Source organism: Heterocephalus glaber, unplaced genomic scaffold (assembly GCF_053883595.1).
Source record: "Heterocephalus glaber isolate CG9 unplaced genomic scaffold, H.glaber_assembly_v1.0 deba00001687, whole genome shotgun sequence".
NCBI lineage: Eukaryota > Metazoa > Chordata > Mammalia > Rodentia > Bathyergidae > Heterocephalus > Heterocephalus glaber.
Window position 1 is genome coordinate 1050162 of NW_028258412.1, and position 27908 is coordinate 1078069.

Sequence of the window (27908 nt, forward strand, 5' to 3'; positions counted from 1 at the left end):
CCACTGAGCTGAATCCCCGGCCCTGACATAGTTAACGTTTATTAGAAAGAAACTGTTATTAGTTAGACAGCATTCTATTCATGGCTGTAATTGAAAGTTGAATTTTATTGACTACCTTTTAACAGTTAAAATATAATGTTTTTTCTACATAGCTTATTAATGACATATTTAAAAAATTTTAAATATCATTGCAATATTTATTCCAAAAGCTAGATATAGTTGGAAATTGAAATTTTTGTGGGGGAGGTACCGGAGTTCGAACTCGGGACCTTGCGCTTGCAAGGCAGGTGGCAGCACCACTGAGCTAAATCCCCAGCCCAGTTGGAAACTGATTTGCTAAGATTTTTGTTAAGAACTGCACATCTTTGCTGAGGGTAGAGGTCCTGGGTAGAGTGTGTGCCTAGCATGCATAAAGCTCTAGCACACATGCCCTTTCCTTCTTCCTTTCTCTCTTTTTGTCTGTCTGTATGTTTGTCTGTCTTTGTTTCTTTCTTCTTTCTTTCATTCTTTGTCCCTTCATACCCCTGCCCTCCCTGTCTGTTTCTGTCTCTCTGGAATTGAACCCAGGGCTTTTCCACTGAGCTGCATCCCACGCCCTTTATTTTTTGAGATAGGGCCTTGGTAAGTTGACCTGTCTTTCTTTCTCTTACTCTTCCTTCTTTTTTTTTTCTTTCATTTTGTTTTCGAAGACAGGATTCACCCCCACTGGTCCTCTCTCCCCTCTCCACTTTGGTCTTTTGGCTGCTCAGACCCAGCTGGCTCCATTCCAAATTAAACTTATACCATAAAATCTAAATTCAGCGCTCCTGCAAATTTTTTTTTTTTTTTTTTTTTTTGGTACCGGGATCAAACTCGGGACCTTGCACTTACAAGGCAGGCTCTGGAACCACTGAGCTAAATCCCTGGCCTCCTGCAAATGTTTCTGTGGAGTCTTGTAGCTTTTCATCCCAATGCTGGTCACGGTGAACAACTCTTTTCTTCAGAACAGTGCAGAGCAGGGTCTCATTGTGCAGCATCAGCCTCACCAGCTACTCTATAAACACCACAAACTCGTGGATTGAGACCTTCCTCCTTACCACTATATCTTCCACTTACTAGCACAGTGCTAAGCCAAAGTAGACATTAACTTTTCGTATATACAAAATACCTTATAAAGAAACTCAGCTATCTGACTATAATCCAAAGAGGAGAGTTATTTATTATTTATTTATTTAGAGACAGGATCTGCTATGTAGTCCAAGATGGCCTTGAACTCACTATGTACCCCAGGCTGGCCTTGAACTCCTCCTGGTGATCCTTCTGCCTCAGCCTGAGGCATGCACCACCGCATCTGGCAAGGAGGGTAATTTAAATTGGGTCATTTAATTTCCAACAATGGAGAGAAATTATCAAAATGGACACAAAGTACAGCATCTTTTCCTTATCTGATTACTGTCTCCCACATCTGTGAGCATAGGGTCATATGTAGGAATACATGTAAGTACATGGGAGATTCATGTGACTCAGAGTCCAGTCTTGACTCTCATGACAGACAGAAATTGTGCCCTTTGCCTTGACTCCACTCATTAACTGTTTTTGTTTTGTTTTGTTTTGTTTTTTGTTTCAGATTCTGGATAAGTTCTTTAAGGACCCACTCCCAGAATTATTTTTGGTCCTCCTCAGAAACTGGATCAATGATTCCAATCCTGAAATTAGCAAATTAAGCCTTCAGAAAATCACCAGCATGGCCCCAGTTGTCCATAAGGTATGTGGGTGGGACTTGTGTCTGTGGCATTGTATCTTTTTTGATATTGCTCAGTATCTTTATGATAAAGCATTGATTTTTCTTTAGTTTCTATACAACTAAAACCATATCAAAGCCTGATTTTTCGCAATAAAGAAACCGTTGAATGGCAAGGATGTACATCACTGTAGTGGCTTCATCACCTTCTTTATAATTTTTTCCATAAAATCATGCATTGTGCTCAGAATTCACTTATCATCAGGGTCCTACATGAACCCTGTTCTTCCAGTTTAAACCATGAACAAGTGAGTTAGTTTCCCATCCAACATACACACATGTGCACGCATCTCTAAGCACTTGCTCAAGCCATCTCCTCCACTCATAGCACTTCCCTCTGTCACCAATACAAATTCACATTTTTCTCTTTATTTTGGTGATCAACCCAAACTGCTTACACTGATATCTAGGAGCCTCACACCTCTCAGAGTCATGACAACTTATGTATGTAAGATTTTATATCAGTGACCCTCAGAGTAGTTCTTGACCACCAGTATCAACAGCACCTGGACGCTTGTTAGAAATGCAGTTGTTGGCCCATTGCCGGCAGAGTCAGAAATTCTGGACTGGTCCCCAGCAGTATATGTTTTAAAAGATCCTCAGATGACTCTAATGCTGGCTCAAATTGAAAATTCAATGTGTTACATTGTTTCCCTCTGAATTGTGTGACCACTTCCTATCTTCCAAATCAATTAAACATAAGCACACTCCTACATTTTGTTGTTGTTGTTTTGAGTTGTTTTGTTTTGTTGAATCAGGGTCTTGCTTTGTAGTGTAGGCTGGGCTTGAACTCACTATGTATCCCAGGTTGGCCTCAAACTCTTGGAGATCCTCCTGCCTCACCTTCCCAAATGCTGAGATTACCACCACGCCCCGCTACCCCTATGTTTTATGAGTCCAAATTCAAAAATATCTTGTATAGTGCTGAGATTGTAGACACTTATTTAATAATAAATCCTTGCTTGTCTCTTGAGCATTGTCTCTGAGAGCTGAAAGCTTGTCCATAGATGCCCATTTTGCATTGAAAATGGCCTGAGCCATGGTCTGTTTGAAGTGAGTCGTCATAGTGGTTCCGTCATAGTGGTTCTGGCGCCTGCCTCACAAGCGCAAGGTCCCGAGTTCATTCCCTGGTACCAAAAAAAAAAAAAGAGTGTACTGTCTTTTAGGAAGCAGGAAGTTGTTTATTGCTTCATCTTGTTCCAGAAATCGTGGAAAGAAATACATGGAGACATAGAATTCAGGTAAAATAATAAAAGTTTACTTGCAAGCAGGCAGGACCACCAGAAACTGGTCTGGTCAGTGTCTGCACACCCTTTGTTCAGCGATACCTTTTTATATCCTTTTTAGCCATTATCTCATCCCTAGTGGTCTTTGATGTGTAAATACAATTCCAGTTCCTATTTACAAGTCCCAGACACAAGATAAGCACATATACATTGTAAATTTACCCAGGCATTGCAACTTTGTTAGGTTAAAATGTTACCTATCATGAAGTTACTGGTTAAAGAGTTAGATAACCATCACCTTAAACAACAAGAGTTACGGGAGAAGCAAATCTTAAAGGAATACATTACTTATTTTGCTTCTACAACTACCTTAATATTCAATCTACTAAGTTATCTAAAACTTTTCCCTATCAGTCTAGAGCTCTCCCCAATGCTGTTAACAACTGGAAGGGAGATTCTGTGTCAGGGCCAGCGTGAGTGAAAAGAGAAGTAGCAGAGTGACCTAGATGGAGGTTTCACTACTGTCCAAAGACTCAACTTCCAGCTAGACACAAGGGGCCACCAGCACTGAGAGTCCTGAACTCCATTTTCCTCTCCTTAAAGCTGTTGTTTTGGCCAATAATGTTTATTTCTTTCCTTTTTCTTCTTTGGTGTATCCTGTTTCCATTTTCCCCCGCCTTCTCTTCTCTTGGCTCTCATCTGCATGTGGCTTCCTTGATCTGCCTCAGCTCATGTCCAAACAGGTCCCTGTCATACGATGTAGGGGTCACCCTGCCAGCCTCATGCTGGTAAATGCTTACCAACCAGCTCTCTGGAAATGAAGGCCCTGTTCTGGTGTAAATGTTCCTGTCCTGGCTAACTGCAAGCCATTCAAAAGGTGTCACTAAACATGGACTTGAACAGATGTGTACAACTGCACATTCTTTAATATTCCCACCATGCAGATACAATACTCATAAATAAGCTTGAGTGTAAAAAATTATAAAATGTACCAAAAGAATTAGGAATTGATCATTTTTGAGTATTACCTTTGGTTTAATTTTATTATAAATTTATATAAGTTAATTTTTCATAATGACTTTTTTTAACAACCAATTTACAAAATTTCCGACATTTTGACAAATGACACTTGTTAGCCAGTGCCAGGATGCCAGACTCAGAAGTGTGCAAATTTAACGCCAACCGGAGACAGGTGATTTGGATGGAAGACTGTGCCCAGGGCCCAGAACCAAGGCCTCGCAGCGGGTGGGCACTGCCTTACTGCTTCCTTCGGTCAGCTCAGTCTGTGGATACACGGCTGGCTAGAGAGATCCAAAATCTGCAGAAGAGCACAAGCCTCTTGCTGAAGCAGACACCCTTCTGTTGCATGGCAAGAGAAATACGTGCAAAATTCACTCATGATGTGCACTTCAACTGGCAAGCCTAGGCCTTTTCGGCCCTTCAAGGAACAGCAGGAGCTTTTGTATTTCACCTCCTTGAGAACGCCTCCTTCCACACTGGCCTCTCTTCCCTAAAGACAGCCTGCAGCTAGGGCTGCAGTCCCTCGATGACACCTGGACTGGAACCACCCTTAGATCCAGTGGCATCTGAGGTGCTTCCTGGACTCTGCCATCTCTGAGCAGTGTGTGCATGTTGCCTTTGAAATTTTCTTTATGAAGAAGGCTGCATGGCTTTGCTCTGTAAGAGGTGTCACATGAGACAGCCAACACAGCTGCAAAGACCTGAAAAGTATTTGCAGATAAAAGACTACCATCACCTTTAGTTAATTACTCATAAGACTAAGGACTTTGAAGAATCAAGCCTGCTGTGTCATGGAAGAATACTTATTATTTTAGAGCTTTCTGTACTATGAACATTTTTTACCAAATGTAAATTTGTACTTTTATTTTTGTATTTTTATTTAAAATATAAGGGGGCCAGGGATTTAGCTCAGTGGTTCTGCCACCTGCCTCACAAGTGCAAGGTCCCGAGTTCAATCCCCGGCATCAATAAATAAATAAATAAATAAAGGAAAAATAAGAGCACATTTCCCTTAGTTGCATGGAATGGCTGGCTGGACACTCCTAGCATACAAATCTCCTCCTTCCAGATTAATCTCATTATTAGTGCCTGTCAACAAGTGTGTACTTTTTCAAAACTTAATTGAAGTTAAAATAGAAAATTGGTTTTTCTTTTCTTTTTGTGCTGGGATCAAACGGAGGTCGTGCATGCTAAACATGTGCTTTACCATGGACCCACACCCCATGCCTGAAATTTAAAAAAAAAATCTTTAAATCTTTCTGGTTTCTCCTAGTAAATTCCTATCAAAATATTGAAATCAGGGAGGGGATTTGGCTCTGTGGCACCACACCTGCCCTGCAAGCTCAAGGTCCCGAGTTCAATCCCCGGTACAAAAAAAAAAGTAAAAATCATTCAGAAATTCTGACTCATAGACTTTAACATTTTTTGCTTAGCTGTAAATCACAGAAGATGTATCATATCAATCCAGTATTTTAAAGTGCCTTTTCAATGTTTTTACTCTTTTTATGGATATTTTTATAGCTTCTTTTGGAGAAATAATAAAAATAATTCTTTAATGAAAAAATTAAAATGAAGTTATGGTTGTAGCATACAGAGATTATACTGTATTTTTGTATGTTAACATTAAGTCCTTTGGGCTCTATCCCCAGCAGTATCAAAAACATTTTCAAAAGGCTGATCATTAAGTTCCTCTTTTGTACATTTTGCCAGCAACCATAATTTTGAAAAAGAAAACTGAAAGATGTGATTTTGCTTCTCATCCAGTAGAGATGGGCAGCAGATAAAAGCCTTCTGTTGTCACTAAGAGCAATTTAAGAGATTTCCAGAGAAATGGGAAGTGCCACTCCAAAGATTTGTGAAATATGTCTGGTAAAAATAAGCAATGAGTGCAGACTGCCAATAATCATGCTAGTCAACTAAATTCAGAGGCAGACCAAAGGGAAGCAATGAGTTTTATGGTTTAATAAATTTTAATCCTTTAGAAAAACTTCCTTTCTGACATCAAGTCATATTTATATGCAGATGTTCAAATAAAGCTTATCTATCCATAAATACATTTCAAAGAAAACTAAATGCCAACTCAAGTCTTTCAGTTCCAAATTCCCATCATTTTTCTCCGTTTATATGTAGATAGAAAATGTCCGCAGCTTATTAACATCCATCCTAGATGCCTTCGGGTCCAAAGATGAGACTGTTGTAACTCAGGCCTTGCTCACCCTCCGAAGACTGGTAGACAAACTGGACAAGGTGAACTATTCATCACTGTGCACTGGAATTGCTTCCAGCTACTTCCATCTGATGGATCATGTGAGTTACACTGTTAGATGTGTGAGATCCTTAGGTCTGAGGGTTCAACAGAAGCCCCAGTTGAGGCAATGACCCAGTATACTAGGATAAGTTACCAGAGGCCAGATGTTTTCTTCAGAGCCACCTTTTTTTTTTCCAGCTATGATAATATATGAGGCCCCTTTGTAAAAACAACATTGATGGTCAGCCTGAGCTACATAGTAAGACCCTGTCTCCAAAAAACAAAACAAACAATAATAATAATAAAATGAACCCCTTCCCCTGACTTGTAATTTTCCTCTTCAACAATCTATATAGTACAATCCCATCCATTTTACTATAAGTAGCACTTGGAAATCTAGTTACATAGCAGCATGCAAAGAGCTCCCAAAGTTATTCAGTGGCAATTCTTCAAAGTCCTCTAGCACTTGAACAAAGCATGATGACTTTGCTATAAGTATCTTCATAGAAAGTGTCCTAGGGCCAGGGATTTAGCTCAGTGGTTTCGCTGCCTGCTGCACAAGCGCAAGGGCCTGAGTTCAGTCCCCAGTAACAAAAAAAAAAGAAAGTGTCCTCAAATTATAGAGATTATTCCAGTTAATATTTTTAGGATGTTATTTAAATACTAACCATCTTCCTGAATTAAGAAACATATTTCACAGGAGACTTTTTAATGTAATATGAATTTAATAAGTAAATCTTTAGCCAGTTGCAGTATTTTTCAGCTTTGTTACAGTATAATTTACAACTACAACTCTATATAGTAATGTCATACAGTTTGATGTTTCAATATATGTATACATCATGGAATGATAGGTTCAAACTAATTAATATATCCATCCCTTCACATGTCATTTTTGTGGTGATAATATTTAAGATCTAATTTCCTAGCAATTTTCAAGTACAAACTACATTACTATTAATCATAATCACCATGCTGTGCACTAGATCGCCACTCTTCCTAACTGAAACTGTGTATCCTGTAATCAACATCTCCTCATTCCTCCAACCCCAGCCTCTAGCAAACATGGTTCTACTCTGTGCTTCTGTGAGTTCAACTTTTTTTAAAAAGATTGTGTATATAAGTTAGATCATGCAGTATTTGTCTTTCTATGCTTGGCTGATTTTACTTACCATAATGCCTTCTACTTAGCATAAAATCACTCCTGGAATTTTCTTCTTTAAAATGACTAAACGTATTATTGTATGTGTGTATTCTTTATCCATTCTTACACTAATGAGCACTTAGGTCCATTCCATATCTTCCCTATTATGAGTAATGGGTAAGCAAATACGTTAAAATCAAAAAAAGAGCTGACTACTTAGACCCAATCTCTCCTAAAAATAAATTGTAATAATTTCATACCTATATGTCTGTAGAGAGATATGCAGCATATATATGATTATATACATATCCTAATATTATGCTCATATGAGGTGTTTTTCTTTTCCTGTGTACATATTTCAGTGCTCTGGAAATGTGCGGAGCTTGGCTATCAGGCACTTGGCAGAATTGATCAAGGGTGTGAGCCAACACACATCAACCTTAAAACATGTCCTAGGAGGCTTCGCACCCTTCATCCTCTGTTTGGAGGACAGGGACACTAGAGTAGTGAGTGTAAGTAAGAGTAAGTGAAAGTAAGGCCTTTGATTATGCAATTCTTCTTCTTCTTCTTTTTTTTTTTTTTTGTACCGGGGAACAAACTCGGATCCTTGCGCTTGCACAGCAGGCAGCGAAACCACTGAGCTAAATCCCCGACCCCTGCACTTCTTAATTTTGCAGAAAATCATATTTTATGTAACAGCAGATAAACAGATCCTCACTGTCTTTATTCTGTCTCTCAGGCATGTAAACATACATTAGCAATCTGTGACTCGCAACTAGAATGGTCAATCTCAACTTTGTTTAAAGAAGAAAATTACAATTTTGAGCTGGTAGTTCTCAGCATCTGTAACAATCTTGTAAGTAGCCCTTCCATGTTTACTACTAAGAATTAAAGACAAACCATAAAGGGTATCCGAAGTGATGAGATGGGATGGCAGGGAAAAGATTGATCTTGGGGAAAGAATGTGAAGATAATAAAATGGAAAATTACAGCTAAGGCTTGAGATGAGAAAAAAATAGAATTCTCCACTTTTTCAACAACTTTGATCATTCAGCTTACCTTCTTCCTCCAAAAAGTGGGGATGGAAGAATGCTGACCACTAGGGGAAACCAAAGTTGAACTGGAAAGGCAAAGTTGGGTTTGGGAATCACGGATAATACCTGCAAGTGGCTAGAAAAGTGGAGCTCATGCATGAAAGTCCCCAGGTTTTGAATTGGTCCTGATTTTGTATAAGCAGTCAGGTTATTTTGTCTTGAACTTCTCTTCAGAAAGCACATCAGTTTTTTCAATGATTTAGAGAGGTTTTTTTCCCTTTTTATCCTCAGCTTCTTTCTCATGAGAGTTGCATTACATACTTAACTTGTGACGCCTTAGGGTTCCTGGGAAGCTCCCAAGTGCATCTGAGAAGAGCAGCAGTTATTTTACTAGGTAAATAAATTTAATTCTTACTTCTTAATTTATCTTTAAAGGTACAGAATAGCAGGTAGAAGTCTTCATTAAAAATTTATAAATTAGGGCTGGGGATTTATCTCAGTGGTTTTGCCGCCTGCTGCGCAACCACAAGGACCTGAGTTCGATCCCCGGTAGCAAAAAAAAAAAATTACAAATTGTCTTTGTTTATGATGGCTATCACCTGTCATGAAGTTATACATATGATGAGAATAGAATTCTATTTTATAATACAAAGTAAGTTTATCTGAAAGATTAAATTATTACCTAAACCAGACTGGGGATTTTAGCTCAGCAGCACCACACCTGCCTCACAAGCGCAAGGTCCAGAGTTCAATCCCTGGTACCAGAAAAAAAGAAAAAAAATTACCTAAAATGTGTTCAACGGGATGGATTTCAAATTGCAAGATGGTGACATATCACAGCTCATCTTTCTCCCTCGCTTATTAAAAAAAAATCACTATTTTAGGGCTGGGGACTTAGCTCAGGGGCACCATGCCTGCCTCGCAAGCGCAAGGTCCTGAGTTCGATCCTCAGTACCAAAAAATAAAACAGTTTAAAAATACATGCAAATATCTTTTTCAACAAAACTTGAGAATCTGTGATCATAAACTACAACAAATGAAGACGAGCTACAAAATTCACTAAAGTTAAACATAATGTGGAGACAGGAGGAGTCAAGGAAGACTCTAAGGGAAGACAACTAAAGATGTGATCCTAATCTTATACAAACCTGATGAAGGTATTTTTTCCAATGAGCTTCTCACTGTGAAGTTCGACATTAATAATCCCTTAAATTGGCATTCCCAGCTGGGTAGTGGGCTCCAGTGTGGCAGTGGGCTCTTCCCTTTGCCCTCTTTGGCACCACGGACTAACAAGGGCAGCAAGAAACGGAGATACACACACAGGCTGCAACCACAGAGAGCATCCATCAGCAAGGGCAATGACCGTGGGCACAGGGCTCGGGACCTGTGTCTGTCAGAGAGGAGCGAAGACTCACGCAGGCACACACAGAGAGAAAAGCTTGGCTCATGAGAACTGTATTTCAAACCAGTAAGAATTCCTGCTGTTCTGAATTCTACCCGAAACTTATTCACAAATAAACTTCTGAATATAACAATTGTGAGTTAGAGTTCGATACCCGGTACCAAAAAAAAAAAAAAATTGTGAGATCCAAAATTAAGTAATTTTTTAAAAAAGGAAATAGCATTTTCTCTCCACAAAGATATTTCAGGGGAAAAAAAACCCACCAAAGTTCAGAAAATATTTCCACACAGCAGAGGAACTTCATCATAAATGTTTTCCATGAATCCAAGTCTTTCAGAAGTAAAGATCTAAAGCAGTGGTGGCAAAGCTACGGCATGTGTGCCACAGCTGGCCATTTGTTTTCATTGAAAGCTCTAAAAGTTTCACCATCACTGATCTCAAGTATGTGCAGGAACATGGAATATGTGGCAGGGCAGTGGGAGCACATGAGAAATAAGCTTCCGAAGTACAGTGGGAAAGTGTGAGAAAAAATATGGAACCATCACAGAAAATGAAAACTGCATTGCAACCAGAAAAAAGAGACAAGTACAAAAGTGAGAAACTTTTTTTTAGCAGTACTGGGGATTGAACCCAGGACCTTCGCTATATCCCCAGCACCACCACCCCCTTTTTTGGCACAATCTCACTAAATTACTTCATTGCCTAGACTAGGCTTGAACTTGCAATCCTCCTGCCTCAGCCTCCCAGAGTACTGGGATTACAGATGTCTGCCATCACGCCTGGCAAAAGTGAGAAATACTAGCAAAGTGAAATGAAAATCAAAAAGGAACATTTTTGGGCAGGGGATTTAGCTCAGTGGTTTCACCACCTGCTGCGCAAGTGCAAGGACCCAAGTTCAATCCCCGGTACCATAAAAAAAAAAAACAGTTTTAAAAATTAACCAGTAATGATCGAGAAAAAAGAGAATGCACATAAATGATTCTACTGCTAAAAGAGAGAAATAATTACAACTAGAAAGTACTCAAAGATATAATTTAACAAATAAAAAACTTCAAGTACATTGAGATGATAAATCTTTTTTACAAATAATTTATACAGAATGCAACATTAAGGCATTTCCTAATTATTTACATCAGAGTTTAAAAAATTATTTTGAGGGCCGGGGATTTAGCTCAGTGGTTCTGCCACCTGCCTTTCAAGTGCAAGGATCCAAGTTCAATCCCCGGTACCAAAAAAAAAAAAAAAAAAATTGTTTTGAGCATCTTGGGGAGGGTATCTATAAATTTACAAAAATAAATCTGGCACTAGACTTCAGTGAATATTCAACATAGACTAAAGTAGAATAGTGTCAACAAAATCCTGACTAGAGAGAAAATTGTGACTGTAGAGTTTTATATTTAGCAAAATTATATCCAACTATGAAGAGATTATAAAAACATTTTCAAAAACACAAGAACTCAGGAAAAAAATTATCATGATTCCTTCTTCTTTTTTTTTTTTTTTTTGGTACTTTTTTTTTTTTTTTTTTGGTACTAGGGATCGAACTCAGGTCCTTGCGCTTGCGCAGCACGAGGTGAATCCACTGAGCTAAATCCCTGGCCCAAAAAGACATTTTATTTTATTTTATATATATATATTTTTTTAGAATAACAAAAAATATTTTACTAAAACATAAGATTTACAGAAGTTTCCAGACAAGCCATACAAAATGGTCACAAGCTTTTTTTGAAGGGGGGAATTTACACTTGACAGCAAAGTCACAATGTTATAGTGAGGGCTGTGATGTTTGTTAATGTTCCCATTTTGGTTCAATCAGCTTGTCCATCTATATCATCTAAATAAAGTTAGACTTGGCTAGAGAGCGTGTTCTAGAGAATTGGTTAGCTGCTTTTTAACCAATGCAATTAGATCACCATAAAAGGGGGGAAAAGGAATCCATAAAATGTTGAAACTGCTTTTCCCCTCAAAAAATAAAATAAAGAATACCCATGCCCCTGCAGCTAACCCTGACAACTACCTTCATTCCCAGTGCTTTATACTTAAACCATGATGGGGGACATGAATAGAAGCAGAAGGCCACTGCTTTTCAACATTTCACGACAAGCTCGATGATACTTTTAGCCTCTGCTCATGCTTTACAACAGTGAATCAGGACAAGACATAGATTTTCTAATGTGCCTTTAATCACCAAAGGACTGAAAATGTCCGGGCTTTTATTCTGTAATGTTTCTAAGACCGTGCCCATTAAATGCAAACAAAAAAGGAAGATGTCTTAGCAGAACAGGAGAAGTGACACAAACTTGATGATCAGATCGACTTAAATATTATTCGTGGCATATAGCCTAGTCCATGCTCTAGCTGTTTCTATGGCTTGGGCTTCATTGGTCTTCCACTGCTCCGCTACATAGTTTGCTAATGGGTCATCTGGATTAGGAGCACTTAACAAAGCCTGGATCGAGAGCAGAACCATGCAGATCTGCAGTGCCGAGGACCATTTATCTTTCAAAATATCTAAACATATTCTTCCCAACTTGTCTACATTAGGATGATAAATTTTGGTCATGAAACGTACTTTAGGTGCTGCCATTGGGTATTCTTCTGGAAGAAATAGTTCAAGTTTAAAAGTCCCTCCCTCAAAGGGGGAATCCTCGGGGCCAGCAATGACCACATGAAAATAACGAGGGTTGCTCTCATCTGGTTCCCCTTTAATGGCAGGAACTGGTTCTCCCAGCAAATGCTGAGTTTCCTTGATGATTCTGCGGGGCAGCCCAGCCATCTTGTCAGATCCTGTCTTCGGCCTCTGGTCGAGTCCCCAATAAGACATTTTAAAAAATTAAATTTAAAAAAGACATTGAGTGTGTACTTAGGTGTAGGACCCACTCTGTTCTCCACTTTGATTTTTTTGTTTTTGCTTTTCTCTATGCCTGGAGATTTGGCCCTCTGGTGGCCTCCATCTCCCAAGCCCTTCTGCCACCTCGACTCCAGATGGGGCAGCACTTAATGCTCATTAATGCATTTACCAGGCAAGGACAGGCTTCATACTCAGTAGTAAGGGTGATGGTGCTGCTCATGAACATGACCAAGCTGTCCCATCTAGAACCCCTACCGAGCCCCTGCTGAGAAATACTGATCAGCAGACTCTCTGCAACTCCAGTGAATATTCCAGCAGCTAATCCCACTGATCTTGACAAGTTGATTCTAAATGTAGCTGGGTGTGGTGGCACAGGCCTGTAATCCCAGCACTCCAGGAGTCTGAGGCAGGAGGATCGCCAAGAGTTCAAGGCCAGCCTGGGCTACATAGTGAGTTCAAGGCCACCCTGGACTACATAGCAAGATCCTGTCTCAAAAAAAAGGTGGGGAGGGGATTCTAAAATCTGTTACTCAAGGAAAGACAAGCAGATCTGTGGAAGAGTATAGAAGGCCTAGAAACAAATCCACCCAGATATGTAAAGTATAATCAGAACTGCTGGGATCTGTCAGATCAGAAAGTGATGGATTGATTAATAAAAGTTTCCAGAACAACTGGGAACACATGCATGCACCTCCCCCCAACACACATACACACACACACACACACACACATATATATGGATTCCTGAGTCTCTACTCAAAAATTCATTCTAGGCATAGTAATGTTATTATAAAGCACAAAGACTTAAATTTTTTAGCAAACGTAGGATCGTATCTTTATAACCAAAAGTAGGCAAAATATTTCAAAAGAAAAAAAATAAAAATCAAGTAACAGGGCCAAGGATTTAGCTCAGTGGTGCTGCTGCCTGCCTCGAAAGTACAAGGTCCAGAGTTCGATCCCTGGTACCAAAAAAAAAAAAAAAAATCAAGTAACAAGCTGGGAGAAATATTTGTAACATGAATCACTACAACATATTAATATCCAAAACATATTAAGTATAAGAACTCAATTAAAAAAAGATAAAAATCCAATGGACTAAAAAATTAAAGGTGTAAAATATATAGAGATAAAAACCATTAAAAAGGATCTCACAGGATAAACATGAGAACAAATAACCATGTGGAAAGATATTTAGCAATATTTATCATCAAGGCCAGGCAAATTAAAGCAAGAATAATACCTGATTAAACAACCAAGAAAAGGGCACAATTTAAAAAATAGAAGACAAGAAAAATATATGTAAAAATTGCAGCTTCTCTTCATCAAACAATGGAAGGCAACCACAAAATAGAAGGAGATATTCATAACCCATGTATCTTGACAAAGAATATCAGAATAAATAAGGAACTTGTGCAGATTAATGAGAAGAAGACCACCCAGTAGAAAAACAGGAGATAACCGGCATGACACTTCTCAGAAAAGGATTCCAAATGCCAATAAACATATCAAGAGGTATTTTACTCCACCAGTCACTATGAAAAGGTAAATTAAAAGCCACAATAAGATACCATTATGGGAGCAGGGGATTTAGCTCAATGGTTCCAGCGCCTGCCTGGAAAGCACAAGGTCCCGAGTTCAATCCCTGGTACAAAAAAAAAAAAAAAAAGATACCATTATGCATCCAACAGAATGTCTAGAGACTAACTATACCAAATGTTGTCAAGGATTTGGGGCAATCAGAACTCCCTTACATGTGTTGGAAATGAAAATTCAGAAGTCACTCTGGAAAGCAGTACATACATATCCTATGCCTCAGGAATTTTGCATGAAAGCTAACAGAAACATACATGTTCACAAAGGCTACATGCTACAGTATTCAAAGTAGCACTATTAATCATACTTCAACAATGAAGGAAAAAGAAAATCTACAAACACTTGGCAGCAATGTGAAAGAGCCTCACAGACAATATTGAGCAAACCACTCACAAAAAATGTGTATGTTGTATGATTCTATGGGTAGAAAATACAAAAATAGCTAGAACTAACCAGGGCATTACTACTCAGGATGGAGGTTATTTACAGTTGTGGAGAGATGGGCAAGATGCCTCAGAGGGGATTTTGGGTTACTGGTAATGTCTTGTGTCTTGACTTTGTTATTACATGAACATCCCAAAAGCTGTACATTTACTTTATGTGCAGTATGTGATACTTAAATTTTAAATAATTAAAATTATGTCCAAATATATACTTAAAACTAGGTCCAAAAGGATGTGGAATGATGCAAACTTTGTTATATGCAGTGGGAGTAGAAATTAGTGCAAACATTTGGAAATAATTTGACATAATCTTCTAAACTGAAATTGAGCATAATATTCCTATGACCCAGAAATGCCATTTAAAAGACATGTAAAACAAAGTTTGTTGCAACATTATTTGTAATGACAGATAAATTGGAAACAAAATGTCCACCATAAGTAGAGAAGATAATTTTTGTATGGTCACAAGTGAAATATTAGATAACAAGTTAGCTTATTCAAAAAAAACAAACAAACACTGTAGCTCTATTCACCAAAATAGATAAATACCAAAAACCTAATGTTGAGTAACACAAAGAATATAACTATTTAAATATAAATCAAAGCAACCACAACTGAAAGTACATTATTTGGAAATTCATATTAATTTGCCTGAAAACTATATGGGAAATCAAGGACATTGTCAATACAAATTCAACCTATTTTACCTGGAAGGAGATGGAAGGAAGAAAATGCGTTTATAGAAGAACACACAGAAGGCTCCAAATCACCAGTATTTTCAAATCTGAAACCCATACAGGAAATGTGAATGTTCAACCTACTATAATTCTTTAAAATATACTTCTATTATGTGCACTCTTTTGTACATAGTTTTAATTAAAAATATCCTTTAAATTCCTTGAAATTTATAAATAAATGACTTTCTTTTACAAAAATAACTGACCCATTAGAAAATAGAAGAAACAGAAATAGAGCAAGAAGAAAAGGTTCCATTTATAATAGGTAAAAAAGGAAGAAAAGAAAATGAAGAGAGAAAGGAGAGAGGAAGGCAAGAAGGAAGAAGGGAAGGAAGCCAGGCCCCTGCAAGGAGTGAAGGAGTAAAGATGAGAGAGATAGAAAGAGAGAGGGAAAGAAAGGATTGACGGAAGGGAAGAGGAAAGATAAGCTTTGAAATACATGCAACATATCTATGAAGAAAAAATATCTCTGAAGAAAACTTGCAAATATTACTGAAGAACACAATCAAAGTCTGAAAGAAGACAACAGTGTAAATCTTATTCTGGGAAAGACTTGAAACCCAAAAAAATGTTAGTTCTTTCTTAAATCTATACATGTAATTAGATGCTAACTAGGAAATCAATACAATTTTTTTTTTCCACAACTGACATGCTTTTTTTTGGCGACAGTGGAACGGGAGAGATCCAACCCTGCCAAGGACACTGGATCTCATTGTCTTAAGTGTATTTTCAGCACCTTCTCCCCACCTCTAAGCCCCCCAATAAAATGATTTCCCCCCCAGAAAAAAACCTGACATGCTGATTGTAAAATTAATGTGGAAAAGTTACCATCCAAGGATACTGGACATTTTAACCAAAAAGGATAAGGAGTGAGGATTATCCCTATTAGACATAATATAGCTACAGTAATTAAAATCACAGGGATTGCACAGACAGATAAATGGAAGGAAACATCCAGAAATAACCTTTAAATTATGCAGTACTTTAGAAAGTGAATCTTGGGCTTTAACAAGCAGTGCTGAAAATATGGAATCTTCTTTAAATGGTATGGGGTTATCTGGTAAGCCATCTGGAATATTTTTTAAATTCCTCTTTTACTCCTCACGTAAATTCCAGATGTTCAAAGATTCAAGTGCTAAAAAATGAAACCATAATTATCAGTAATATTAGATAACATGGAAATTTTACTTTGTAATCAGAATAGGGAAGAGCTTTGTAAATAAAATCAAAACCCAGGGCCATAAAGGAAAGATTGACAACCATGTAAAAACAAAACATTTTTTTGAAGGTAAAACACCTATAAACAAAGTTAAAAACCAAACTAAGTTGAAATATCTACACTTACCACTGATAAAGGATGAATTCTCACCTAAAGAATCCATACAAATCTGTAAGAAAAATCAACCCAGTAAAAAGTGGGCAAAAACATGAAAAAAAATACATATTTGTTTCTTAAACATGAAATGTTCCCAACTGGATGTAAAAAGCGATGCAAATTAAAACGCTGCCATGTCCCCGCCTGGCCTCCCTGGCCCGCGGGAACTTCAAACCCGGGCGCAGCTCCCATCTCCTTGACGCTGCCGGCAGCAAACAGGTCCTCGGATCCTCCGCGGGCGATCTCTTTGAGCGCGCGGGACCCGCCCGGGAGCGGTCTGAGGACGCGCGACGGGACCGAAATCTCTTGCTTCTCTGTCTTGGGCGGCTGTGCACAACTAGAAGGTTCTGACTCAGGAATCCAGATCTAGGCAGATGGACCTTAAAGGTCTATGCAAGCCGAGTGGGGAGGTTTGCATCATTCTTAAGGGTTGCCATTTGGCTTCTGTTTTGTTTTAGCTTTTGAGACAGGGTCTCTCTTGGTAGTTCAGGCTAATCTTGAACTCACTAGCCCAGGCTGGCCTCAAACTCGCAGCGATCCTCCTGCTTCAGCCTCCTGAGTGCTGAGATTAAGGGCATAGCCACATGCCCAGTGGTTTTTTTTTTTCCCTCTCCTTTTATTGAATAGGACTCAGAGTATATTAGTATCGACCAGGCTGTAGTGCGTGAAGGAACAACTTCTCTCGGTAAACACCGAGATGCTGCAAAGCAGCCGCGTAGTGGAGACTTACCGGAAGAAAGGAAACATGTTTCCTGTGGCGCCTCTTCGGGCGAGGGAGGCACCCACAGCCCTCACAGTCTTTGGACCACATTTGCCCATTGTGGCAGTGTTCCTTACCTTGGATTAAATTTCTGAGCAGATGCTAGTGCTGCAGTGCGCAGCGAGGGGGCCTGGCACAAAACAGGTGCTTAATAAATATTTGTTCAATTAAATGTTCTTTGTTGGGTTTTTTTGGTACCGGGGATCGAACTCGGGTTCTTGTGCTTGCGAGGCAGGCGGCGAAACCGCTGAGCTAAATCTCCGGCAAAATGTATTTTTTTACTTTTTTTTTTTTTTTTTTTTTGGTACCGGGGATTGAACTTGGGTCCTTGTGCTTGTGCAGCAGGCGGTGAAACCACTGAGCTAAATCCCTGGCCCCAAAATGTATTTTTTTTAAAGATGAAGTGTTTCCGTCCATGAAGTTGATGAAGATCAAAAGATTTACACTGTACAGTTCTGACCAGGCTGCAGGAACAGCACAATTGCATTCCTGGTGACACTGTCAGCTGTCACTTTCTCTAGGAAGGAAACATGCATCCAAATGTGAAATACATGTTTCTGACTCAGCAATTTCCTCTGAAGAGAATTTATCCTCAGGTACATTGGCACATGTGAGAAATGCTGTGTGTATGGAGATGCACAGTGGCTGGCTACACACTGCTACCTGTCCTGAACCTGTGGCTGTCATGCTTATTTGTTTTCTCTGTAACATGTCAGCAGTGCTACACCAAGGAAAAAACAGAAAAAGTACACGGCAGGAAGCCAAGGCGGGAGGATTGCAAGTTAGCCTGGGCAACTTAGTGAGACCCTGTCTCTAACTACATAAAAAGTAAAGGGGCTGGGGATGAAGCTCAGATCAAAGGCCTTGAGTTCAATTCCCAGTACCAAAAGAAAAAAAAGGAAAAGGCAAAATGTATGTTTTCTAACTGGGTCAGCTCAATTTTATGAAGCATTCTTCAAAGTTCCAAAGAGTATCTTATCTTACAGACCCGGTGACCAGAACTGTCACAGTATCACCATTTTTTTTTTTTAAACTGGGGTCCTTTCACTTGCGCAGCAGGTGGTGAAACCACTGATCTAAATCCCTTGGCCAGAATCACCATTTTTTCTGGAGATGCTTGAAAATATGTTTTTTCACATGGGCCAGAAGAAAACAGTGACATTGGAGTGACCACTAGCAATTATGGGTAGCAATGGTCAACATTTAAATTTTGAGAAGTTACACCTAAGTATCTGGGGTCTGTTATTTATTTGGGGAGGAAAATGAACGGAAGTTGCACTACACTGAAGCTGAACTGTTGCCTGGGGATAAAAAGGTGACCCTGCTACCTGGGTGTGGGTGGAGCCTCCCCTGCATCCCCACCCCACCCCCACCCCGGGTTGCACTTTTCCTCCCAGCCTGGGTCCCTTGCTGACCTCCTGGACCTTCTTGACATCTGTTTGAAAGCTCATTTCTGACTTTCAAAAACAACTTCAGTAGAACCTTTTAATTTGGGGCATTTTGTCTAATTTTTTCACCAGTTTTTTTTTTCCTTTGTTGGTAATATTGTGCTTATTTAAAAAGTTCCTGCAGTGATGAGAAAGTGTGCTGTGTTTGAATCTGAGGAGGGCTTAATTAATACAGAAGCAACTTTCAAAGATGGGACCAGAGTAGGAAACCCCAAGGGCAGAGCAGGTACCCTAAGGTAGGAAGAGACCCTGGTCCGCAGGGAAAAGGGAGGCGACAGGAAGAGCAGTATGAGGGCCACCTGAGAGAGGCAGTGACCTTGGATGCAGGGAAGGAGCCAGGCTGCAGCAACCCCACAGATGTCCCTGACCTCTTTTCTCTCCCTTCAGCTCTTGCTGCTGTCTACACAGGAAGCCTGCAGAGTCCCAGAGCAGGGCTGAGAAGGGAATAGATAGGTGGGTCAGAGGGGCAGAGACTCCTGGTGCAGCCATCGCTGCAGCATGGGAAGCCAGGACGATGCCCTCTTGTCCCATAGTTAGGCTGGGCCTTTTTCCTCTGTGTACTTTTCTCTCCCCATCTCAACCTTTGCTGGCCTGCTTGTCTTACTGTGGGTCTGCAGGGGGACAACTGGCATGAATTCTGCTCCTGGCTCTGAGTTCCCTCCTAGGGATCTGCCCAACCTGTAGGCCCAGGTTCACCTTCAGGGCAAACTGGGGCTGTGGGCAGAAGGCTGGGCCAGATCCCATGCTGAGAACTGGCAGCTGTTCTTGGGAATGCTCCAAGTAATAACAGCACAAGAGAGGCCTGAGATTTAGCTCAGTGGTTCTGCCACCTGCCTCTCAAGCGCAAGGTCCTGAGTTTGATCCCTGGTACCAAAAAAAAAAAAAAAAAAAAGAACAGCAAGAACAGCACAAGAGCCAGGACAGCACTGGACAGGGACCTTTTTTACCTGCAGGTTGTTGGGCTCATCCGCAGTGACCAGCCCTTTGTCCAGCACCTGCTGGGCACCACATCTTGGAAGTGTAGGGCCCTATGCAGGAATGATTTAACCTTGGGTTTGACTTTGGCCTTATGTGCTAGAGGGAATGACCTGCTTTCTCTCCTGAACCCAAGAGTTACAGCCTGAGTGTCCAGTCTGGTCCTTGCCCTGGACAGCTTGCTTCTCCCTGCTGCTGAGGACGCCTCATCTGTCTCCCTCCTCCCTGATCACCTGCTCATAATGCAAGGTGTGAGTCAGCACTTGGAGCCTTGTTCCCAGCCTCAGCTCTGCCCAGGGCTCCCCTCCATTCAGGGCTGTGATTTGGCGAAGCTGAGGCAGCCTAGCTAGTTAGGGAGAGGAATGTGGAGTTTCTCAAGGTCTACTCATCATTGAGTGGGCCTTTGAAAATTGTTAAATGTGACTGGGTTTCCTCCCTTGAAGAAGTATTATCTTAAGCAGTAGATCCTGGCATTGATCAGATGTACATTGTGATGCTTCTGGTAAACTTTCCACCTGTTTGTTTCCTAAGAATTGGCACCAAGCCCCTTGACATTAATCGTGAAGAGCTGAATCCTTTCATGTTCATCGGTGAGAATATCCATCCTAAGTTCTAACGCATGTCTTGTACCCCATAACTTTGTGATTAGACCAGATATGTATGCCAAAGCTATGTATGCCAGCCAAGGTCAAGCGTGCTATAACGCCGCCTTCCATCTGTCCTCGTGTGTACACCACAAGACAGCACAGGGGCTCCTTCTCTTGAGAAGCTGCTCCGCTCTGTCTCTGAGGCTGTGTACATTGATGAAACTGCCTCTGCTGAGAGAAGAAGAGAGACAGAGACAGAGAGAGGCAGAGACAGAGGGGGAGATTTATGAGAATATATTTTCATGATGCATTTTGTAGTCACTTTAGTTTTACTTTTTACTCTGTATACAGGGTACTTGGCAGAATTGGGTGGACATTTGCTATTCAGAGATGAAATTGAAGTTTTGATTGAAGGTAAGTGTCAAGGTTATAATGAAATCTTTATGCAGAGGAGAGAATTGAAGAAGGGTAATATTATTCTAGGAAGATGTTTGGATTTTAGCTCTCCCCCCCCCTTCACTGCCTCATCAGTCAGAGTTCAAAAAAGTGACATGGAAAATAGGGTGAGTTCATTCTTTCCTTGCTTTTTTTGTTTTTCCTTAACTAGGCTTTCTTGAGCACTTTAGGCTCAGGACAAAAAGGAGCAGGAGATACAGATTTCCTAGATACCCTCTCCCCCAGTTCAGGCAGCACCTTCTCCATATAAGCACCTCCCGCCAGAGCTACACTGGCCACCGCTGAGGAGCCCACACTGATGGCCTTTATCTTCCTTCCTTTTCCCTCATTCATTTACAAAACACATTTCACTGCCTGCTAAACACCAAGCACTACAATATTTCCCCATTCTTAGAATCTTTTTTGTCTTTCCTGCTCCTCCTTCTGTTCCTTCTCCTTTTCCTTTTCTAAATGCCCTTCCTTATCTTCTCTATTTATTTTATGAAGAAATAAAATAATTTTTCATGGCCTCTTATGTGGATATAATGATATTCACATTTTTTGGTACCAGGAATTGAACTCAGGACCTTGTGCTTGCCAGGCAGGTGTGGCACCACTGAGCTAAATCCCTGGCCCGATATTAACATTTTGATATATGTATTATCCCAAATTTTCCAAAAGAATAGAGGCTACTACGTATTTGTCTTTTTAAATTATCATAACTGTTTTATAATTTCTTTAATTCCTCATATATCATAAGCATCTTTCTATGCCAAGGACTATGTGTCTACCTCATCATGTTAAAATGTGTGTGCTATTTCATTTCATGACCTTAATTTTTTTTCAGTACTGGAGCTTGAACCCAGTGCCTTCACACTGAACTAAATCCCCAGACCTTTGCCAAATATATATATATACAAGGGCTGGGGATTTAGCTCCGTGGTTACACTGCCTGCCTTAAAAGCGCAAGGACCCGAGTTCGAGCCTCAGTACCAAAAAAAAAAAAAAAAAAAGAATACATCTATATATATTTTTGTTGTTGTTGTTGTTGTTGTTTTTGTTTTGGTACCGGGGATCGAACTCAGCTCCTTGCGCTTGCGCAGCAGGCGACGAAACCACTGAGCTAAATCCTCAGCCCTATAGGTATATTTTTTTGAGACAAGGTCTCACTAAATTCCCCAGGCTGGGCTCAAATGTGTAGTCCTCCTGCCTCAGCCTCCCAGAGTGCTGGGATTACAGACATCCACCACCACACCCAACTATCATGTTAATTTTTAAGCAGTTTCCTATTGATAAACAGACTGATTCAAACTTTTTTCATTATTATGACCAAAATGTGTGTGTGTTCATAAATGTCTTCATGAATATATGTTTATGCTATTGAGCAGAATGCTCAGCATATAATAGGTACTTGGTCAATGTTTAGTGAACACTTCCATTTTTCTTTTAATAGAATGCCCTTCATCAAGGTAAGAAATTAGCAGGGAGAGTGGGAAGGGGGGCTGGAAAGGGAGGTCTCTGACTGGGCAAGAACTTCTTGGATGCTAAGGCAGATCTGCCTCTCTGCTGTCACAGCTACGGAACGAATGCTCCAGGATGAAGACTCTCAGGTCCAGGAGTTGGCAGAAATAACCCACGATCTTTTAAAGAAAATAGCCCATAGACCAAGATCCACAACTATTAAACACGCTTTCCAGAGATTGTTTAAGTTCTCCTACACCAAGGAAATGAAGCATCTTTATAATTGGCAAGGCACCACATGGACGGTCCTGTAAGCGTCCCATCTTGATAACCTAAGTCTGCTTGTAGAAGCTTTTCTGAAAGATGTTAGGAACTTTCATTGTCCCTTTCAATTCTCTATTAAAATGTATAAATCTGAACACTCTGGTGCCTCTCTGTATCTAGCAGTGATCAGAATCCCTACATAATCAAACCTACTAAGTCAACTGAAATAACCTAAGTCATTCCTCAGTACCAGTGAGGAACAGGTTCTAGGACCCCAACATCCAAAACCTGCAGATGCTCAAGTCCCTTACAAAAAATGGCATAATATTTGCATGTAATCTACACATACCCTCCCATATATGTTATATTTTAGATTCCTTATAATTCCTAATTAAGTGTGAATGCTACATAAATACTTGTTGTACAGGATTGTTTAGGAAATAATGACAAAAAAGTAGTACAGGCACATATTTTCTAATATTTTCCATTTGTGGTTAGTTGAATCCATGGATGTGTAGTCCACAAATATGGCTTATACTCAACTGTATCAGCATAGTTTTTGGTGAGAGACTCTTGGAAATTGATTCAGTAAGCATGTAGTGAGCACCTTCTACAAGCCACATGTGTTCCAGGCAGTGGGAATGTTAGGGTGAGACAGATGAAGTCCCATCCCCAGGATGGGCAATCCAGTGACAAGCAGTGTGATCATTTCCATCTTGCTGGGAGATGAACTCCCCTTTTCCTCTGCTGATTAGAGTGTTGTGTTTGTGTAATGTGTCAACTTGCAGTTCATGTTCCTTTTCATTTCTCCTTTACTTCTTCATAAAAGAAACAGAGAAGAGAAAGAGGACCAGCAGCCACTCTACCTGCCCCTGGATCCTCCTCCAGCTTCTGACCTCTGAGCCAGGTGTGTTGACTTCTGTGGGAAAGAACGCTGGCTTCTCCTGCAGGACACTCACATGATGAGCATCGTGATGGAGCCGGGAAGCTCCAGACACCCTTGTACTGATGTGATCTCCCTTGTCCTCCCCCCCACCCCGCTCACTCACACCTCCCTGCCCATTGCCTGCCTTGCTGATGTCAAGCTCCAGCGTCAGGTGAAGATGATAACCTACAGAGACTACTTACCCAGCTCCCAAGGTTGCATGAAGTCAAAGCCCAGGTTCTGCTTCTCTAACAGAACCCTGACTGATACAGTACCTGGGATAAACTTTCACACCCTACTGCTTGAGGGTGGGTGATGGATGTCGCGCCTATGATTTCTCTTAACACCCTGTGATTATATTTTTCACTACACTTATCAGACTGGAGCAAAATTATCTATTTTCCTTCTGCCCCACAAAATTGAAGTTTCATGAAAGCAACTGTCATATCTTATACTTGGTTGTATACTATGGAACTGACACCTCATTAGGTGCCTGACACCTAACATGCTCGATAAATATTTGGCAAATTAATGAAGTGCAAGTAGAACATATTCCTCTTGTACTTCAATAAAATTTTTCACATATTTATGAGTGCTCTTTCATGGAAACAGTGAAAGGATGGACTTTTTTGATTTATCCCTGAGCCCATGTTATTTTATATTACCTAGAAGTCCCAGGCTTACCATTCAAAATTAGGGCAAATTTCCTTTGCCAGCTACTAAACTAACAGAATACCTAGAGAACCAGGCCAAATAATGACTTCCTCAAGGATTATCAAGTCCTACTCCCAGAACCTCTAAATCTATTGCTTTATAAGGCAAAAGAGCTGTGTTCCAGGAGCATAGGTACCTACTCACCCTCAAACAAAGTCCTCGTGTTAATAGTTGATCGATCATATTTGGTTGGCTACTGTATGTCAGGTACTACAAGGTGTTTTGCTTGCTGGTTCTTCCCAACAGTCTAAGCTGTCAGCCATTATTCTTGCACCCATTGGGCAGACGAGTAATCTGAGCCACAGTTTAGGAATAGGGCAGGGGGTGATATATTTGGACTCAGGGACTCCAGAGCCAGGGTGCCTAATCCCTCCACCACAGTATATGCTGTACATGGATCTGTTTTTTCCACTGAATATAAACCCAGTTTGCACATTAGAATCACTTGGGCTTTTAAAAAAATACTAATAAACAGACTTGACTCCAGATCACTTATATCAGAATCTTTGGGCATGAGGCTCAAGGATCCAGGTGTTTTAAGAATACAGGTGGAGCTGGGCGTGGTGGTGCACACCTGTAATCCCAGCACAGGGGAGGCTGAGATGGGAGGACTGCTGTGAGTTCAAGGCCACCCTGAGATACACAGTAAATTCAAGGCCAGCCTGAACTATATATAGAGAGACCCTGTCTAAAAAAAAAACAGAAAGGAAAGAATACAGGTGGATATATAGAAGACAATATTGTGAGTCAATGTATCAGTCTTTGAGATTGGATTGCATCTAGTACTGTGCTTGGCATGAGAGAAAAACTTCCAAAAATTGTGTATAATTTATTGTACATAACCATTTATTGTATGCAACTATACAGCAAGTAGTAGGAGCCAGACATTTATTTATTTATACACAAACATTTATTATTTAGTGCTTAGCATAAGCAAAGCACCACACTGGGAAATATGGATATAAATTAAACATTTCCAAGTGAATACTTCAGATAAGGTATTGGCAGGCAGCTCTTTCATAATAAGGTAAAGAAGAGAGGGAGAAGAGGCTGTTTCCCTATAATAAGTGGTTGAGTACATGTTTAGCATGTGTGAGCTCCTGGGTTCAATCTGAAGCACCAAAAGGAAAACGAAGAACTAAATTCTAAAGACAGTGGGTCGGGGATTTAGCTCAGTCATTCTGGTGCCTGCCTGGAAGGCGCAAGGTGCCGAGTTTGATCCCAGTACCAAAAAAATAAAAATAAAAATAAAAACAAAAATAATAAAGACAGTCACTGTTTAGACTGTTACAAATTGCCAAGCACGGGACAAGGTAAAAATTAAGATTCATTAATTTGCTTCTTAATTTGTTTACTTATCAGTATTTTTTTGCAATGTTTAAATAAACAGTGCCGCCAGGATGATAAACAGTGAATCATGTCCCTTGCAGTGCTCACATAGGTAAAACAGACTGGTGGACAGTTTTCTGGCAGGACGGTGTCCTATTGCCTTGTAGCAACAAACGAGAAACACTGGCTTCATGCAGGGACCACTGCTCTAATAGTGCTTAGCCCCTAGCCTTGAAGAGCTGTGTGTTTGAATCCTGACCTCTCTGCTTCCTAGCCGGGAGCCTTAGGTGATTCCTTATGCAGTTCTCTTACTGTGATATGCAGTTACTGCCCCCACCAGGAGTCACAGGATTATTAGGAAGTTTTCATGTGATAATTATACAAGGACGGTTTATAGCACATTAAGTATATAAACAGGAATGATGGCCATTGGGTTGGTGAAGGCCCCGTCTCTCATCTACTCACCTTCCTCACTTGGCTTCCCGAGTTTGCTGGCAGGAAGTCCCTGGGAGCCTCTCCCTCTGAAGAGCTTTCTCTGCGGCTCCTTCCTTCCACCCTCAGCCGTCCCTGCCCATAGGTTGATAGAATCCAGCCCAACAAGTCCACAGGGCAGTGCCTGCCTTGCTGGCTTTTGCACCACGTCTCACGGTTCCCAGGGAGCCCAGGAGAAACCTGGGCACGTCACTCTCCTGGTGCACTCTAGATAAAATACTAACCCCGAAGGTTACATATCACATGGTTTCTGACATGAGAGACCCAAAATATAAATAATTTAAAGAGCAAAATAAAAGAGCCATGTTAAGAAACAGGCAAGTAGACTCTGTAGAGATGGGCAGGGGCTTTAGGAAAGGAGTCGAAGAGGAGAGGGCGGAATAAAAATGACCAAGATGTGGGCCTGGGATTTAGCTCAGTGGTTCCGCTGCCTGCCCCGCAAGAGCAAGGACTCGAGTTCCCGGTACCTCCCCAAAAAACAAAAACAAAACACCAAGATGCAATATGTATAGGTATCAATCCCCCACTCACGATGTAATCACTATGTACTGCAAAAATGTAACGATAGAAGAAATTTTTATAAATTCTGTTTAGCGTTGGCACACCTTGTATCCTCTAGCCCCGCTTACCTCTCTAGATTCATTATCTCAACTCTCCCCACCGATGCTCCTGCATTGAAGAATCGCTTGCAGCTGCCCAAGCACAGGGAGTAGTTCAGAGCCAGGCAGCCTGGATACACACACACACACACACACACACACACACACACACACACACACACACACACACACACACATGGATGCATGCAGTCTGAGCATCAGCTTCCTCTTGTATATAGTGGGGCAGTGACTCAGTGAGAGTACTCAACTCTCAGAATTGTTTGGAAACCCGGCATTTTTAGTCCGGACGCCCAGAGAGGACGGTCAGCGCCCGCGGGCGCGCAGCCCGCAGAGAGCCGGTGCGACCCTAGGAGCCTAGGGCGGGCTCGCTTCCCACAGACAGAGCTCGCCACAGGCCGGAGCGCTGCTTCCCGCCCTGGGGTACACAGCCGCCAGCAGATGGCGTCCTCATGCAGATGACACCAGGAAAGCACCTCTCCCAGTCTGCCGTGAGTCAGACCTGCCTGCCCCGTGCGGTTCCAGGAGGTGCCCGGCGCATCCAGAAGCTCTTTGCGAGGCCGCTAAGTGAGACGCGCCAAGCAGCTGCTGACTGCAGGTGCAGAGGTGACTACCAAAGGTCTAGACGACAACATGCCCTTGCACAATGCCACCAGCACAGGTCACTACAAGGCTGGCAGTTCCCCGCCTTCGGGGACCATCGTGCAGCTCCGTGCTCCTCCGTCCTAGCGAGCCTTCACATTCTCTGGGTATCAATAAATGAGTTTTGCTTCCTCTACCTTGAAGGCCCAGTTGTCCCTGTGTCCACCCCCAGCTTCCATGCCCTGGTCAGCACCTGGACAGCCTCCCACAGTTCTGAGGACATCATCACCCATAGCACATTACAGGGCCCCCATCCCCCACGTGGGTGTGGCTGGACTTAGCAGGTGAATGATTGTGTCCACGAGGAAGGACAGCAGTGCAGAGGACTGTAATATTAATTATACCCAAAGCAGGCTGTGAAGAGTTAACCTCACAATTGGCTTGTTTTGAGAAGTGAGTCTGGCCA

General features: G+C 41.0%; 2 protein-coding genes across 5 annotated transcripts in view; one reads left to right on the forward strand and one right to left on the reverse strand.

Moving 5' to 3' along the window:
* The window catches only part of Mroh9 (maestro heat like repeat family member 9), an 86219-nt gene extending 61754 nt beyond the window's left edge, over positions 1 to 24465 (forward strand). For 2 of the 4 annotated variants that reach the window (XM_021257107.2, XM_021257109.2), the window contains 8 exons: positions 1607 to 1744; positions 6157 to 6333; positions 7781 to 7930; positions 8158 to 8274; positions 8744 to 8846; positions 20975 to 21037; positions 22634 to 22829; positions 23613 to 24465. In XM_021257107.2, the coding sequence (XP_021112766.1) occupies positions 1607 to 1744; positions 6157 to 6333; positions 7781 to 7930; positions 8158 to 8274; positions 8744 to 8846; positions 20975 to 21037; positions 22634 to 22829; positions 23613 to 23685 (1017 nt within the window). In that variant the 3' untranslated portion in view covers positions 23686 to 24465. The remainder of the gene's footprint in view (positions 1 to 1606; positions 1745 to 6156; positions 6334 to 7780; positions 7931 to 8157; positions 8275 to 8743; positions 8847 to 20974; positions 21038 to 22633; positions 22830 to 23612) is intronic. The other 2 variants (XM_021257110.2, XM_021257112.2) reach the window with 2 other exon arrangements.
* LOC101699785 (ubiquitin-conjugating enzyme E2 N) lies at positions 11337 to 12645 on the reverse strand. The gene has a single exon (XM_013071934.3). It carries the CDS (start codon positions 12628 to 12630, stop codon positions 12172 to 12174), a length of 459 nt encoding a protein of 152 aa, XP_012927388.1. The 5' UTR covers positions 12631 to 12645; the 3' UTR covers positions 11337 to 12171.
* Positions 24466 to 27908: the final 3443 nt, after the last annotated feature.

Bases quoted from the DNA above. Each gene is read 5' to 3' on its own strand.
- LOC101699785 (XM_013071934.3), bottom strand. From the start codon at position 12,630: ATGGCTGGGCTGCCCCGCAGAATCATCAAGGAAACTCAGCATTTGCTG.